The sequence below is a fragment of the Tachysurus fulvidraco genome, chromosome 8, assembly GCF_022655615.1.
Source record: "Tachysurus fulvidraco isolate hzauxx_2018 chromosome 8, HZAU_PFXX_2.0, whole genome shotgun sequence".
In the NCBI taxonomy this organism is placed as follows: domain Eukaryota; kingdom Metazoa; phylum Chordata; class Actinopteri; order Siluriformes; family Bagridae; genus Tachysurus; species Tachysurus fulvidraco.
Genome location: NC_062525.1, coordinates 9,849,786 through 9,868,316, shown reverse-complemented (window position 1 = coordinate 9,868,316; position 18,531 = coordinate 9,849,786). Strand labels below are relative to the sequence as shown.

At 37.4% G+C, this 18,531-nt stretch overlaps 1 protein-coding gene across 15 annotated transcripts in view; it reads left to right on the top strand.

The window, feature by feature from the left end:
• The window catches only part of nrxn1a (neurexin 1a), a 157,272-nt gene that overhangs the window by 57,130 nt on the left and 81,611 nt on the right, over window positions 1-18,531 (top strand). For 11 of the 15 annotated variants that reach the window (XM_027177427.2, XM_047817462.1, XM_047817461.1 and 8 more), the window contains 4 exons: window positions 8,496-8,797; window positions 9,706-9,729; window positions 11,003-11,164; window positions 17,627-18,071. In XM_027177427.2, the coding sequence (XP_027033228.2) occupies window positions 8,496-8,797; window positions 9,706-9,729; window positions 11,003-11,164; window positions 17,627-18,071 (933 nt within the window). The remainder of the gene's footprint in view (window positions 1-8,495; window positions 8,798-9,705; window positions 9,730-11,002; window positions 11,165-17,626; window positions 18,072-18,531) is intronic. The other 4 variants (XM_047817460.1, XM_047817463.1, XM_047817458.1 and 1 more) reach the window with 1 other exon arrangement.

The following is an 18,531-nucleotide window of genomic DNA, read 5'->3' as shown; positions in this document are numbered from 1 at the left end:
TAACAACAATTTACTTTTTTGCAGTTCTTCTATGTGTCATTCTTTATCTCTTAATTATCAGTGCTTCTAACTCTAGCCATCTGTGCTATATAATACTGGAATAAACAAATCCTGTTTAGAAATGGGATACAGGAAAAATAATGTTTGAAAAGGCCTTGTGAAAGTACTTAAAAAGAAAGACTAAAATCTGAAGGAAAAGTATAAGAGCACTCATCTTGCACTTCATGAAGATCCAAACAGGTCTTTTATAAATCCATAGCTTAGCTGATGAAGTGACTAACAGCTGGAGATTTCCTCAACTGAGCATTCTTAGAGCACATACCTTTTCCCTACCAAGACCTCCCAGGTTTACAAACCATGAGTCACTGTTTACTTCTCCTTTTATTCATTCATTCATTCATTCCTTGGATATAAGATGACAAATGCTCACATACACAGTGCCATTAAATAGATAGGTAATAGAAGGGAGGCCAAATTGTGCTGGTTCTACTTTCTTCAAGCAGGGATGAAGTAAGAGGAGCTGCTGTGTTGTTGTTTGAATAGGTTGGTAAATGATTTTGTGCTGTGGCGAATCTGGAGGTAGTGCAGTCTCCCTTAAGATTTAAATGGATTCTGTGCTTTAGCTTAGACTAGCCATTTATCTCACCTCTCTCAAATAACTCTGCTGTCAGGGTAGTGGCCATCAGCCTGGGATGTAGATGACCTATCAAAAACATTGGCAAGTAACAACAAATGTGTTTGATTTTTGACATTTATATCACACTGACTTCATACAGTGGTATCACAGGATACTCGATTTGACGCTTGAACCATATTTATTTATTTATTTATTTATCTATCTATCTATCTATCTATCTATCTATCTATCTATCTATCTATCTATCTATCTATCTATCTATCTATCTATCTATCTATCTATCTATCTATTTATTTATTTATTTATTTATTTGGAACTCCATTAGCTTCCACGAGTGGTTGCTAATCTTCCTGGGGTCCATTTTACAATATCAAAACATATTATACACAATCACATTACACTTTTTACAATATGTTATCAAAAGAATAAATACACTTCAATTTGAGTCATTACACTTAGTTTTCATTACAGATCATTTATTTTCTTACCATCTTTTTAAAATAAGATATATTGCATATCTGTCTTATACACATTGACAGTTGATTCCAAGCTACTGAGGATCTAAATAGTACAGTTCTCCTCATACAATTTGACTGTGCAAAAGGAACAACTAGATCACCAGAGCTGACCTGCCGAGTAATATGTAGGTGGCAATACCCACTGTAAACCAATTTATCCACAAAAAATCTGGGGTTGTTTTTATAGATGGCATTATGCATGTAGCACAGAAGACTTATCTTTAATTTATCCTGTACCTTCAACCATACTAATATAGTGTGCATCTCATTCACACCGGTCCTGTACGAACAGCCAAGAGCAACTCTGGCAGCTCTATTCTGAGCAAGTTGAAGTTTTTTTAAGTGCTCCTGTGTAGCACTGGACCAAATAACTGAGCAGTACTCCAGGTGTGACAAGACCAAAGACTGGACTACTGTTCTCATGACTGAGGGTGGACAAAACGGCACACACTTCCTAGCTAAAGCAATGCCTCTGCCCATCCTAGACACAATATGATTTATCTGATCAGTCCATGAGAGCTGATTATCCAGCTTGACACCCAATAGTTTAGTTGTAGTAACCTGCTCAACCAAAGTTCTATCAATAGTCAAATTTAGGTTACAAGGTTTATTTAACAAATGTTTAGTACCAAAAACAATACATTTGGTTTTGGAAATATTTAGTACTAATTTGTTCAAATTAACCCATTTGATAATCAAATTTAATTGGTTTTGAAGTTTCATACTTAGATCGGTTATTGAAGGAGATGCACAAAATAAACTTGCATCAACTGCATACAGTACAACTTCTGCATTTCTAACAACATGGGGCAAATCATTCACAAAAATTGAAAATAAGAGTGGACCCAGACCGCTGCCCTGTGGAATACCGCATGATATACATTTACTATCAGAAAAACTACCATTAAAAAATACTTGCTGAGTTCTGCCATAGAGATAACTCCTTATCAGTGAAGCAGACAATTGTGAGAATCCATAATACTTGAGCTTTGACAACAGAATATCATGGTCAATTACATCAAATGCAGCTGTAAAATCTAAAAGTACTGCACCAACAAGTTTTTTATCCTCCATATATGTAAGCCACTGATCAACCATATGCACTAATGCAGTGTTAGTTGAATGGCCTGGTCTATAGGCATGCTGTGAACTCGTTAGCAATTCATTTAATGTAAATTACTCTAGCATTTGATTAAAAAGTAACCTTTCAAATATTTTGCTTAATACAGAAAGAATATGAATTGGTCTGCAATTAGGAGTAAACCCTGCCTTTTCATCTTTAAGTAAAGGTACAATTTTAGACTGTTTCCATAGCTTAGGAAACACTACTGAATTATTAAAAATGTGACATATTGGTTTGCACAAAATATTTGCAACAATTTTTAAAATTTTGCCATCAAGATGATCATTACCATGTGTTTTCTCATCAGATAAGGAGATAAGCAACTTCTTAACGTTGTCCTCACTACAAGTATTAAATGACAGGGAGCAAGTTTTCCCTCTCATAATAAATCTAACATTGTCACAAGGAGATTCAATATCTTGCATTGTCATACATGATCTTAATTGTTCTACTTTGCATATAAAAAAATCATTAAAATGATTGGCAATATCACAAGGTTTACCAATAATGTCACCATTGTTGGTCTCCATGTACATATTCAAATTATTTGACTTTTTACACTTTTGACTTATCAATTCCTTTAATACTTTCCACAATTGTTTGCTATCATTCCTAGAATTGGAGATTTTTTGTCCATAATATGCTTTCTTTTTTATGTTATTTAATTTTGTAGCTTTGTTTCTCAACTTGCGATAATGTACTCTGTCTACATCACATTTTGAATTGAAGGCCATATCTTTGGCATTGTCCCTTTGCTTCATAAGGGACATTAGCTCTTCATCTAACCATGGAGCACTGTTGATTTTTATAGATCTTTTCCGGAGAGGTGCATATTTATCAACTATGTTACTAAAAGTGTCCATAAAAATGTTAAGAGAAGAACTGCAGACCAATTTGAGTTATTGACTTCATCAACAAACAATCTAAGATTAAAGTTTTTATATGATCTACGATACATGATCCTTCCACCAGATTTAGGAATTTTCATCATTATTGAAATTGCTATCAGGTTATGATCACTGCATCTTACCCCCACAGAAACAGCTTGTGAACATAAATCAGGAACATTAGTAAAAATATGATCTATGCATGTTGATTTAGATGTATTATCCATAGCAATTCTTGTGGGTTGTGTCACGACTTGTTTGAGATTACATACAGTAGCCATTGTAAACAACTTTTTGTGCAATGAGCACTTTTTGAAAACCAATCAATATTAAAATCCCCAAGCAGAAAGATATCCTTATTTTGATCTGAAACCATGTCCATATTTTCACATATTTTTTGTACATACTCTACATTTGAGTTTGGAGGTCTATAACAGCAACCAACCAAAAATGGCTTATTAAATGGAAGATTAATCTGTAACCATATTATTTCAATATCTTTGCACATTAAATCTGATTTAATTGTAGCAACAATATTCTCCTTTACATAAAACACAACTCCCCCACCATTTTGATTTCTATCTCTTCTATATAATTTGTACTTATCAACAGTAAGCTGTGAGTTCTCAAAACTGTCGTCTAGATGTGTTTCAGATAAAGCTAAAACATGAATATTTTCTGTTGAACAGATTCTTGCGATTTCATGAATCTTGTTTCTAAGACTGCATATGTTTAAATAAGCTAAAAGTAATACTTTCTTTGACAAGTAGCTACAGTAGCTTAGTTCTGCTAAAACTTAGCGAAATGATAGTAATTGTGTCCTGTGTACAAATGTATTTAAACAACACAAAATCTATGCGGTTTAAAAAAAAACAAACATCCTGTCTATTCACAAGAAAAAAAAAATCAAATTAAGGAAAATAACAGGGAAATCTGATCCGATACTATTGAGCGTTGGAATAATCCTCAATCTATTTCTTAAATGTAGGCTTAATATACATCATTTAGAATAGGATGGCTTCCTGATGCAATAAGTAAGGAATTAAACACAATGGGACATGCTGTTACATGACAGTAATTCACACCAGGGTGGCGTGATACCAACCTGAGTACATTACTAAAGGGAAATTATGCTCCCACATCTTAAACTGTGTTATTCCTAAAAAAAAAACTACACCGATTTACAAAAATCTTAATTTCTAATTTATTACTGAATAATGTGTTGTGTTTTTTAACCATTTACAGTTGTATATCATGTCGTGGAACATCTGTGACACAAATTAATTTGTGTTATCAGTGATAGTAGCTTTTCTCACTTGTTATAGTATCTTTTATCACCAGTTTTTTTTTTATTCTTTCTCATAATGAGACCAATTCAATGAGTATATTTGTATATTTGTGTATGTTATATAGGGGGGCACGGTGGCTTAGTGGTTAGCACGTTCGCCTCACACCTCCATGGTCGGGGTTCGAATCCCGCCTCCGCCTTGTGTGTGTGGAGTTTGCATGTTCTCCCCGTGCCTCGGGGGTTTCCCCCGGGTACTCCGGTTTCCTCCCCCGGTCCAAAGACATGGTAGGTTGATTGGCATCTCTGGAAAATTTTCCGGTGTGTGTGTGTGTGTGTGTGTGTGTGTGTGTGTGTGTGCCCTGCGATGGGTTGGCACTCCGTCCAGGGTGTATCCTGCCTTGATGCCCGATGACGCCTAAGCACAGACTCCCTGTGACCCGAGGTAGTTCGGATAAAGCGGTAGAAAATGAGAGCGAGAGAGAGAGAGAGTGAGTATATTATATATAAAAAAAATAATAATAATAATAATAATAATGTATTAAGATGAGCTAATTAATATAAATCTATGCTCTATATTGCAGATAGTGAATGAATCCACAACTTTTGATTCAAGAATTCATTCAAAAGTGCTGTGATATAATGTAATTTAACACCATAGTTCTGCATTTTGTTAAGTAATAGGTCTGATAATGTAGAAATACCAGAGGGATTGGGATTAGATACAAGCATTAACACTGACTATGGAACATGTGCTGATATAACTGGAGCACCATTAGCAGTTCCTATCTCTGCCACCCTCGTACTTAATAGCGAGGTATTATTTAAGCAGCATTCTGACTTTAGTTGTCATATCGGGATATTGACCCTTTAGCCATTTATCTCTCCTACCAGGAGATATTGACTCAACTGAGTTGTAAAAAAGCTTTTGTGTCATAAAACCTGTCTGTCAATGGAACTTGAATAAAAACCTCCTATTCAATATGTTCTAGCTACAGTCTGCAAGTCAAATCGTCCCGCATGCAACTATAGAAGATTTTACAGTGCACACACATTAAACTCTTTCAAACTGATTTATAGTAAAGAGCAAGAGAATTCGTCTCACTACAGAACGTAATGGATTATTTGACAATTTCTTAAATCTCATTTGCATCCTCTTGTTATCTTTTTATATTTCATTGTCGTGTCAAAATTATCCGCATAAATTAAAGTCCCAAAGGTAATTGGTTGTATTTCATACTGTTACATATTACATACATATTAATAATTCATACTGCTTTTAGAAAAGCTTGTAGTAGGTAAAAATGTCATTAGGCGTAATTAATTTCCCGAACAAATGAACTAACCGATCAATCAAACATCAAGACAGGACATCAATCTTCTGCTTTCAAATCTAATTCTCGAGCTCAAAGCAATTCTGTTCTATGGTATAAAGTCTGTAGCAGTGCAGTGGGTGTATTAATATGAATTTATGTAGAGACGTGTATGGGGAATAAAGAATACATTCATTAAAACCTTCCAGTAGTATTGATTTGACAGACCCTGTCATATTGCATCTGCAGCATACACCAGAGTTCAGTCAATTAATGGTGACACTATTGACATGGCTTTATTTAAGGCATAATTAACTTTTCTTTAACCTGCCCTTACCAGGAGCTATTTACAAACAGCTGGCGTATGAATTTTTTTTAAGGAAGGTGCCAAGAAGAAGAAGAGCTAACATTAATTTCACTTCATACCAGCCGAAAAATACTAAGCTTAAAAAAAATTAAAAAAAAGACAATAGCTTGTCTTCCTTTAGAGACACAGTCCACAACATTGAAACCACTTCTGGTTTCATGTCCTCAGGGCAAAATTGTCGCCTGTAGCATTAAAACATAAAAGGGAGAGAGAGCAGTAGAAACCAGTGGGAAAAGCCTATCGTAGCATTTCTGGATTTTAATTTAATTTGATTAGCAGATAATTGCAAAATAAGCATGTCTTACATTTTTATTGTCGCTCCAAGTTCATCTTTCGGCCACTAGAAAAAAGAAAAAAAAAAGAAAGAAACCTTTTTATGAATAAAATAGTCGACCGGATGACAGAATTTAGTCCCAGCTCAGGGAAAAAGGGGCACCGAAAATTTAGTGTTATGTAACAAATGGAGTTTGATGTCGTCTTCAGCTGTCACTCATTATTGGTTATTTGCACTTCACAAAATGTCACACAGAAAATGTAGCGGTTTGATGAAGAGCCTATTTCTAGAGTAACGGCTTCAGTGCCACAAATGTCAGATGAGGTGAAGAATTTCCTTGTGAGTGTGTAGTGTGGTTATAGTTGTGGTGTGGAGAGCAATCTGATTGAGCAAGAAGGGGAGAGATGATAGATAGGAAAGTGAAGAAAATCACATTAGTAAACATCTAGATGGAACGCAGATAAAGCATTCCGGGTGGCTGAGCCACATATTGGCATCGGGCTGGGAAGCTGTAGTCATACGAATTAAATTACTGTTAAATTAATGTTGCTTGCATTCTACCTGCATGTGCTAGAGTGTACAACTGTAAAACCGTGTACGAGTGTGTGTCCATGCATGAATGCAGACCTGCCGGTGTGACTCTGTGGGCAGCTTCCTGCGCTGTGTCATACTCAGGCTGAGTCAGCTCAATGAAAAGAAGATGGAAGAGAGCCAGATTCAGATCCACCCTTCATCCCTGAGCCCTCACTACCTCCAGCACAGCACAGAGACTCCGCTGATACCCTTCAGCATTTCCCACTGGAGAATATTCTCGATAATCCTGTTGTAAATTAGTCTGTACACTGACCTAATTGTGTTGTAAATTCCAGGATTCATGGTAATTTGGTTCATTCCTGTTGTGAATTGGCCATTAAAAAGATAGCCTGTCTCATTAAAATTCTTGACATGAAGGAGGAGGCACTGAGCGCACTAAATCTGAGTCATTGTGTTATCTGTCTTCAGCTGGTAAAGGAATTACTGTAGAGATTCACTACACTTACGTTTGTAATAGTCAAATACTGAGTTCAAGGCAAGTGATCAAAATAACCCCATAAGCAATCTATGTGTGTGTGTGTGTGTTAGTGTATGGAACACTTACAGTAATGACTCTCTGAGTGTGATATGGGCGCAGAGTGTGAACCTGGTTTATTTATGATTCTTGGCTCTCATTTATGACCAGATGGTTCTGACCTTTGTCTCAGAGGTGAGTGTGTGCATGTTGTTATTAACTGGTTAGCAGTCATGGGAGACTAAAGGTAAGTTGTTCTGCATCATATTTACTCTAGTCATTAATGCAAAATACAGTCTTTGGATACACAGTAAAGTGACAGCATATCCATGCCGTACTGCTGAAGGATAGATGACATAGGTCTAAACAAATACATTTGCACTTTGTCTTCATTCTACCTGTATTTTCTGGCCGTTTAGTAATGTAGTTATACAGAAGGTTGTTTTATATCTCTAAAGTTACTGACTGGTACAGATCTGTTGCTCTGCACAATTTCAACCCATCCATCAGTGGAACAGAGACCACCATTTGATCACCATTGACTAGGTATTACATTCACAGCAGTGATACTCAATTGAGGGTGTGTCAACAAACAGCACTACTAATTGTATACAAGGTGGATTCAAGGTAAACTGATGAGGATAATCCCCAACTCAGCTAATGGCTGTGAATAGAAACAGATGGACCGGAGTTTGTGCATACCTACGGTACCAAAAAAATTCACCTTTATGCTGTTAAGTTTGTCTAGTAAACTAATGGGATTTGGCAGGTTTCTTACTGTCAGAAGATCAAGAGTCCGATGGTTCCATAAGAGCATAACTGGGCATGCTCTCTGGGTGGGTAGGCTGGCAATACTCTCTCACATGTCGATCAGAGCAACAGTGGCCAAGCGTGAGCTTTTATGTGGTCAATGTGTGTGTTGGAGGGAAGATAATGCTTTATCTACCAAGTCTGTTCAACTGTCTTATGAGTCTTAATGAGTCTCTGCATTCCATAAATTTTCGCAATCTTCCCCTTCTTCCCCAAACCCCTGTCTTTTTCAGTGAGAGAGGAGTACGTGGCAACCTTCAAGGGCTCGGAGTACTTCTGTTACGACCTCTCCCCAAACCCCATCCAGAGCAGCAGCGATGAGATCACGCTCTCATTCAAGACCCTGCAGCGCAATGGCTTGATGCTCCACACTGGCAAATCGGCTGACTATGTCAACCTGGCGCTGAAGAACGGAGCCGTCTCACTGGTCATCAACCTGGGCTCTGGGGCCTTCGAGGCCCTGGTTGAGCCCGTCAATGGGAAATTTAATGACAATGCCTGGCATGATGTGAAGGTTACCAGGAATCTCCGTCAGGTAACCGCGAACAAAAGGCGGTGGTCAAGATTGGATAGAATTCTGTTTTTGGTAAAAGATTTAACAGGAAGCTTTCTCCTGGCAGTAGATGCTTTGATATGTATTTTTGGCATTAAGTTGCACTAAAAATAGAGGTCATAAATATGCAATGGCTACTTGGCCAGGAGTTGAAATGTTAATATCCATAATGTCGTGACATGAGAGATTTGAACTCAGATTAATGATGCTAATACGGGAATAAAACCATAGGCAGGATAACAGACACCTTGTATTATTGAATCTAATAGTAAGACTCTGTAGAGTGTGCATCTGCTGGAAAGTCTTTTAAGATGCAGTCAAGTGAATATGCTTCAAACCTGAAGAAATAATTTTAGACTTTTGCACTACATTTGTAGGCTAGAGCACGATTAAAAAAAGAGCTAAAAATATCAGTACATTCCTACATCACTTATCACATTATATCAAAATACCAAGATGAGACATAAAGACCTGTCTAGTCTTTGGAGTGTCAAGATTTACAAGGCATATAATAATGATATGTAGTATGGTAGTGAATGTAGATATCAGTTGTCAGGTAATGGAGATGTTAGGCTTTGGGCTGTGTTTAACAGTGTGGTCATATGGTAGACCGGCTGAATTTCTGATGAAACAGCACTGGGAGCACTTTGGTGCAAAACTCTAGTCTGCTTCTCCTCTCCTTCTCTTCCTTTGCTCTTTTCTAAATGTTACTAACCTGCTTTTTGGGGAAAAGAAACTAACCTCTCATCCATGGAATGTGTCATTTACTAACCAATTACCTCTTACTAACGTGCAACGCTGATGTACTAACCTTGGCAACAGACCATCTTTTTTGACTGAGGAATGGTGTTCTGTTTTTTAATTTCCTTTCTCCCCCCTTTTCCACAAAGCACTCAGGCATTGGACACGCTATGGTAAACAAACTACATTGTTCGGTAGATATCATTCTAATTGTTTCTTAGTTTGGGTTTGCCGTGTGTCTATTTTCCTTTCTTTGAACCGTAGACATCAATACTTAACAAAAAATGGGGGAAACTGCGGTTGGTACTCTTTTACGCTTACTTCCCCCTCCCTGCCCAAGTCCCCTTTTTTATCTTATCATCTGTTTGACTTATCATATTTGGTTTTTGTCCTGTCCATGTTTTAGAGTTACATTACTCCCTTACTGTTTTTTTTTTTTTGTTCTTTTGTGTGAAATGTTGCTCACTGGCTGGACTCAGTTAGCTGGCATTGTGTGTCTCATTGGTCCAACAGCACCATGGGCCTTCACTCCGCATGGCGTTGGTATTCGTCACCCCTTTACTAACATCTCCGCATTGCATCAGGCCATTTGAGCCTAACAGGGGTGTCTGCTTTGTGATTTTTCCTTTATTTTATCTTGATTTTACTTTCATATTCTAAGTGACCAAGCTGCATGCACACACACAAACACACACAAACACACTCTCTTGTGATTGGTCTCATTAGCTGTGCTCACTGTTTGTGGTCCTCTCTCTCTCTCTCTCTCCCTTGCTCTCCTTTTATTCCTGTCCAATTTAAATCCCAGAAAATAATTGTTCTTTTCTCTTTCATTGTATGCATGCAGGGAGGGAGAGATCATGAAGCCTGCTTCCCATTCAGTCAGAGCTGTGTGAAATGTGTGCGGCTCTAATTGCCTGTGCTTTCATTCCTAACCTCTGTGGCATGCCGTGTCCTTTGTTTAACATTATATGGAAACATAAAGACATGAAAGTAGTCGACATGCACTGTACATAAGCAATACTAACTTTTAGCGCACACATGCTACTAACACCATTTTTGTGTCTGCTGATTTATCTTTGTTTTCCAGTACTGGCAATACTAACACCGAGTGTGGGCCTCTGTGCCGCTCACTCTCTCAACTAACCAAACTGAAAACTAACCTAAACTAACCTAACCTAAACTGATCTAACCCATACTGTGGGTCTGGCAGACTAGAACTGAACACCAAAATGGAAACGTCTAAAGACATACAAGTGTAATATCTCTTTCCTGAAACAGACATGAAAATGGGTTTATTTTAAATCAAGTGCTAATTATTGAAAAGTATCAAAAGCGAAAACAAAACAACTAATTAACCAAAACCTTACGAGGGGGACTAAAGCCCTATAACAGCATTCAAGTTATGTGTGAGTATAGCGTGTCCTTTCCCTGTGCTTTGTTGTCTAGGTTACAATATCCGTGGATGGGATTCTCACCACCACTGGATATACACAAGAGGACTACACCATGCTAGGCTCCGATGACTTTTTCTATGTCGGGGGCAGCCCCAGCACTGCCGACCTGCCTGGATCTCCTGTTAGCAACAACTTTATGGGCTGCCTCAAGGAGGTAACCACAAAAAGAAAGGAGAGAGAGAGAAGAGAGAGGAGCGGAGAGAGAGAGCGAGCGAGAGAGAGAGAGAGAGCGAGAGCGGAGATAGGTGAGAGAGAGAGAGAGAGAGAGAGGGAAGATAGAGAGCGGAAGGAAAGAGAGAGTATGGGAGAAGTCGGCGATATAGAGCTCGAAGAGCTCTATAGCGATCTATCTCTCTGCTCTTCTTCTATTATAGTTATCTCTATGTTATCTCGTTTCAATCTCTCGTCTCTCTCTCTCTCTCTCTCTCTCTCTCTCTCTCTCTCTCTCTCTCTCTCACACACACACACCACGCACAACATTGCCCTTCAATCTTTGATATTAGGAGAATTAAATCTTTTAATCAAATATTGTATTAGTCATACTATTACTGCAAGTTGCACTGGCATGTGCTCCTGACTTGAACTTTCTACTAATTAAACTTATAAGTTAAAACACAGTTGATTCTGTGTATTTTGATATTTGTAATGACTCGGAAATGTCACCCTTGTAGTTTTCTTCACAGGAAAGAAATGTTGAAAGAAAATTTACACAATTTATAAAGGGATTGTGTCTGCAGACTGATGGATGTGTCTTTGAGTGGGACAGAATCATATTAAACTCAAAGACAAGCCCTTTAAAACATTTCTGACTAGGCGTCTGGCTCTCGGATATCCTGTTAAGTGAGCTGGTGTTAGCTAAGCGGCTAGCATTAGAAGAGACGATAATGAACATTTATGAATTTGACCTTTAAAATTGCTACAGATACCTGTTAGGTTATCTCAAATTACCACAATGGCTATCAACAGAAGTGCAGAATAATGCCATTTAATCTTATTAGGACAAGTTTCACTTTCCTTACAGAACCTGTGAGGGAAGTCGAGGAGGACACTTCTGAAGGTGTAGTTATAGAAATAAAGAAACTCAATGAACAGCAATTTTCCTAACCTTTTTTTTTTTTTTTTTTTTTTAAAGCTAGGATCTGAATCTAGGATTTTAAAATGTATGAATTTCGATAATTATGTCGTTTCGATAATTTCGAAGAAATCCTGTCAGGTTTGCAAGCTCACTAGCATTAGTAACAAGAATTCTAAACATTTATGAATATAACTAAAACTAATCAAGGTAAATCTGTTTCGTTTGCTAACTGGCTAGTGCAAGAAGCCAATTAGATTTATGTCATAGTTGCTCATATTAGCTAGATGGCTTACAGAATTGCTAATACTAGTACTAGTACTTCATGCTCCATATATGGACTTAAAACATGCCCACATTCCCAGCCCTGCCTTTCAAGCCCCTTCTGGTCCATATACGCATATAACACACTCGTCTTCCGTAGTGGCAATTCCTGAGCATACCCTACTGCATATCTGTACATTTTGAGCGTTCAGGTAAATGTGCATTAAAAAGTGATGACACGTCTGACATTGTGAGTGTAAATTTATATGTGATATAAGCTGCTGATTTTCCAAACCTGCGTTTGAGTTTACATAATAAAGTCCATCAATGATTTGCTTTTCATTTTGCTACCATCCTATTATTGTGATAAGTTACTTGTTAAAATAAATAGACACTGCTGCTGAAAAACGCTACAGTATTATTAGACAAGCATCATTTCATACAAACAGCTTTTCATGGCTTACACTTGCAATTATGATTTTTTCTTATGAAATTAGGATTGATAATTAATAATGCAAAAAAATTTCTTTAATTACCACACATCTTTCTATTGTTTTCTATCTTTTTATTGTGCCACACACACACACACACACACACACACACACACACACACACACACACACACACACACACACACACACACACACACACACAAATGAAAATCACACATTTAGATATTGTAATTTTTATGTAGTGGCTGATATGAGCATTGCTTTTTTTTGCTCTTTGTGTTGTCCTATTCAAGATGCCCCTTTATGCATTCCGGTCACATCACTTTTCTCTACCCTGTAAAACACCAAGCCTTATGCATCAACAACTGAGAGAATTATTCATCAGTTCACTGCTGCTTTTTCAGCGCGGGGCCCATAAGCTGCCTCCAACATACACCCAGCACAGCTGAAATGCATTCGCTAATTAATATTGCTGATGAGGTTGCCTCACATCTGAAGACTGCTAATTTGAAAATAGGTCACAGATTGTCAACAACAGCAGCAGTAATAAACAAAATAAACAAGAGCGTGACAAACAGGATAAATACACTCTCTGTATAAGAGGAAGCTAAAGGTTTGACTAATAGGGGAAAATATGCTTTTTATTAGTGGAAAGCTCTCTCTCTGGGATACTCTCTGATCATTATCTCTTTTCGCTGGAAAGAAACATGGATGTAAAAATTGAGACAGTGCTATTGCAAAAAAACTTCTATAGCTTTCTCAAATCTCAAAAATCTATAGCTTTCTCAAATTCTCTGTCCCATTGGGGCATTTACTGTATCTGGTCTGCCAGTTGCAGAAAAGTACAACTTTGCAGTACAATTTACATTTGCTCAGTTGAGCTTTATTCAAAGCTGTTTTAATATCATCAAGTCAAGTCAAGAAGTGTTTATTGTCATTTCAAGCATATATAGCTGTTTCAGTACACAGTGAAATGAGACAACGTTTCTCTACATAAAACAAAGACAGAGCTAAGGCGTATCCTCGATACACCTGTAACTATATCACAGTAATTAATGTACCAGGTTTTAAACCAATACAATAAATACTGTCCTCTCCATAGAATACTGTAATCTTTGCCTTTGTTATGTTGCTAAGTACCTGAAGCTTACTATTTACATACTAGAGTGTATGAAGGAAGAATATTATTGTTATTATTGATAGCATTAATATTGAAATACAAGTGGTGCATTCCTGTGCAAAATCCAACACAGACATGCAGCTGAACATGTGGTCATGTGTGAGTACGTATAACTAAGTTAGGACTTGTCGTTAGGTCACATTTCCTATGGAGAAAGTACATCTTAGCAGTGTTGAGACAAAAACGTGAGATCAAATCCCAAATGGGAATTTTGTGGGGGAATTAAAGTTGCCTAAAATTTTCTTATTATTCTCTATGGGGCTTGAATAACACCATTTTCTGGCCAAAATGTCCAAAACGTGATCTCTCTGTATATTGGGCTACTCAGTGAGACGTACAACAGGATATTTGATAGGAGCGTGTCAGCCAAACAACATCCAAAATTGTATTACTCTTTTACTCTCTATGGGCCAAAAATGTGTGAATATTTTTGTCTGCTGTTTGAACATTGTAAGTCTGATCGCTTCTAAAAGTCGTTGCACAATTCTTCTCAATAGGCCTGTCGATTTCTACCCTCAGTCATGTCCTTAGCACAAATAATGTGGCTCGAGTTACATGGCAAAGTAAAAGAAGAATATAAGATAATTATAGAGACACTTTTTTAAAAAAGCACCACTTATAAATGTAGCTGTTTTTTTAACTGAATTTTATCATATTGTTATGGTAAAACAATATGCCTAACGACGGCATGATTTACAGTGACTTTGTCATGGTTAAGGAGATTTTAGTTATGCTCCTTCACATCATATGTGAAAACACCATTGCCTGTTATAAAATCACTGTAACACATGCATTATTTTGTCTTATTGCTGTGGGCTTTAATGATGTGCTGCGAACTCCGAGTTGTTAGTTTTTTTTTCACAGACTCAAAAATAGCACTCAGACACACAGTCACCCTCTTCTTACCCCCCTTTTGGAGCATAAACCTTTAGAATATTCTTTAAAGAGTGAGATTACTGCTTTGGATAATGACATGTTTGTTAAACAAAAGAAATTTTGTCTTCTGATCAAATCCTTATAGGCTTGTAATCCCTTCCAGGTAGGAATGATGGGGCAACTGCATGTGACTGGGAGATCTATAATTAGGAGAGGCAGTAGCATGTAGATCATTGTATAGTTACATTTCTCTGAAGGATGTCTTCAATGTGGCTGTGATACATAAGAGAGAAGTCTAGCTTTTGTTATAGATAGCTACAGTTTCCCTGTAGGAAGGACTACCAGGTAACTGCACCAGTTTCAACTCTGACTAAACATGCCACTATTTAGCTTGAAAAGACAGCAATAAATTACATGTATCTATAGTTTTCTGCCCTGGAATGAAAAAACGTGGGTCATTTTAATTGTTTAAAGCCATTCTCGGAAATGTTTTATTAGAAGACAATTTTCTTTGTCAACTGTATCCAATCAATTCAAATGAATCGAAAATAATCTACAAGAATTGACTCTGCTCCCAAAGAACAAGAGGTAGCTAGGTATGTTGACCATCATTGTGATAACAATGGAAATACACATGTGAATATACTGAAACAGATTTGGCATTAGCAATGCAAAAGCAACAATGAAATGTGTACACCGGTGTTCAATGGCAAAGAAAGTCGACTTACCAGACATTTTTATGCAGTATAAACAAATAAATGACAACAGCAACAATAAAAATATGCCATTTCAACCCAATAAACAGTCTTTTATAAATGTTAACTTCTTTGCATTACTTACAAAGAAGAAAATCCAGTTTGTTAATGGTTTTATAAATGATGCAAATGTAAAACATTCAGTTTATAATCCATCAGCATCATTGTAGAAAAAAATATAGTTTATGATCCATCAGCATCATTGTAGAAAAAAGTTCCATATTTCACACTTACAGTTTTTTGGTATCCCACCCAATTGCATTCAAGTAATATGTTATATGTTGAAGTGAAGTGTATTTGAAAATAGTGCTGGATTTTCTCCCTGGATTACTGGTTTGAATGTTATCCCACATATTTACAATGCTGATATATTGTCATGTTGAGTAATGATGGTAATCAGTTCTAAACACATAAACAAAAGTCAAATGGACAAACACGACAAACCGGCAAATGAATGATTTTGGATGATAATGAAACCGATTTGTTGATTGGGTCATTGCTAAGATCAAACAAGCTGCTTCTGGTACAACTCAACTGTGTGTCATCGTATTGACATACCTGACCAGATGAGCTGCACGCTTCGGGCTCAGCAAAGGTTCTTTGAAGCTAAAGCCTTCATCTCAAAAGCAACACACAAGAAATCAATGAGTTTGTTTGTCAGGGCGTGAAGGTGCAGCTTGTGGTGCAGCAGATGTCTGGACGGCTACCATCAGCAGCGCTTCGTCCTCACATTCACATGTAATCCCTTTCTTGGGCCATGCTGTAATGATGTCATTTCTTCAGATTAGATGGACTACCCAAGGTCTTAAACCTGTAAACACAAACGTGTTAAGCCTTCATACTCTGCCAATAAGCCACAGCAAGAAGATTCTAGACTAGATTCTACTCATTCACACAAGATCAGTATAATTCTAAAGATGTTTGTACAGATACACACTTGTGAACGTAGTAAAGTGTAAAACACATTTGTATCGGTATATAGGTGGCTTAATTGATTGTATCCATCATTACTGGGTTTTATCTTACCCTAACAAACCCTTTGTTTGAAATATTCTAGTGTGCTGATGGTCTAGTTTAAGTCACACAGATACACGAGTCCAGTCCTTATAATTGCCCCAAGCCCCTCATTCATTCCCTTCTAGAGACAAAGGGCTTTATTAGAAATAGGTTGTAATTTCAACTGAGTTTATGAAGTGCACAAAGTGGACAGGTCAGAAGAAATGGGGAAGAACTGCACATGGCTCAGTAATTGCAGGAATGGCTTTAGTTTTGTGGCAATGTGACTGACATTTTTGAAGCCTCATCAGTATCCCTTTAATGTATCCGCATTCCATTATTTTTTCTTGGCTTAAATAAAATCGAAATGGAATAAACAGAGCGAGATATTGAGCGCTTCACAGATTGTTGCTGGGTCGAAAATCACAGCATTTCAGCCATGTGGAGAAAAGAAAAAAGAGCAGTTAGTGAAAAAAAAGTCAGCCGGCTGGAGCCTTTTTATATTGAACATTACGCAAAATTACTCTAGCTCAGTATGGTCTAGCACAACACACTGCGTCATAATCAATACAGATATGATACAAAATGCACTTTCATGCTGATTTTTCAGGATATTTTCTGTGTCTGGTTTCAAGCACAGCAGAGTATTTTTTGCAAAAAAGTGAAAAGTAAAAAACAGCTATATATCTGAACTTCATTATTTTATTTAACTACTGCCAATTGGAAACAATTTGTACTTGGGCCAGTTATTTGTTACAATTTTATTTATATTTTTCTATTTATTTAAAAAAAAAAATTTTAGCAAAAATTTTAATATTACATATTTCAATACATTTAGGTGTGGACACAATACACATACTCATTACTGCAGGAAACAAAAGTTACATGCATATATTACTATTGTTTTTACAAAACAAGCTGTATTTTACAGTTGATAGTTCTGCCTTTGGTTCTTTAGGTTCTCATCATATTTTTGTTTCTCATCTCAAATTTGTTTTGTATCTCTGTTTCGCATGTAAAGGTTATATACAAGAACAACGATGTGAGGTTGGAGCTGTCTCGTCTGGCCAAACAAGGTGACCCAAAAATGAAGGTTAGTGGAATGGTGGCGTTCAAGTGTGAGAACGTGGCCACACTGGACCCTGTCACCTTCGAGACACCCGAGTCCTACATCATCCTCAGCAAGTGGACTGCAAAGAAAGCTGGGTCCATCTCCTTTGATTTCCGCACCACAGAACCCAATGGACTCCTGCTCTTTAGCCATGGCAAGCCCAAGCAGCAGCAGCAGAAAGACCTCAAGGGCCCCAAAATTATGAAGGTGGACTTTTTTGCCATTGAGATGCTTGATGGCCACCTTTACCTTCTACTAGACATGGGCTCAGGCACAACCAAGACCCGGGCTGTCAACAAGAAGGTCAACGATGGGGAATGGTACCATGTGGACTTCCAGAGGGATGGCAGATCAGGTAAAATAGTTGTATTTATTTTAAGCTCTTGTATATGTGGTAATGAATTATGTGTTATAAACACACACACACACACACACACACACACACACACACACACACAAACACACACACACACACACATTAAAACTCCCAAATTCCAGTGAGCTTTTAAAAAGACTTATAACAAAAGCCTAGACAATAAATTGACTCATTTTCATTGATAATTCTATTACTGTAGCCTTAAGTATATTTAGTGACGTAGCTGCTGTATTCTTGTTGGCATTTAATGTGATGCTTCAAATATGAATGAGCATGAAAGCCTGTCGATGTTCCATCAGTCTGGGATTTAAATATGAACGGTCCCCCATCCTTCCCATCTTCCTCGTTCTCGCTTTCAATATTTTCTCTGCACAAGTTGCCATGGAAACCAGAAGTCGGTTTCCCACAGGAGGGAGAGTGTCAGCAATTGGCACTGCCC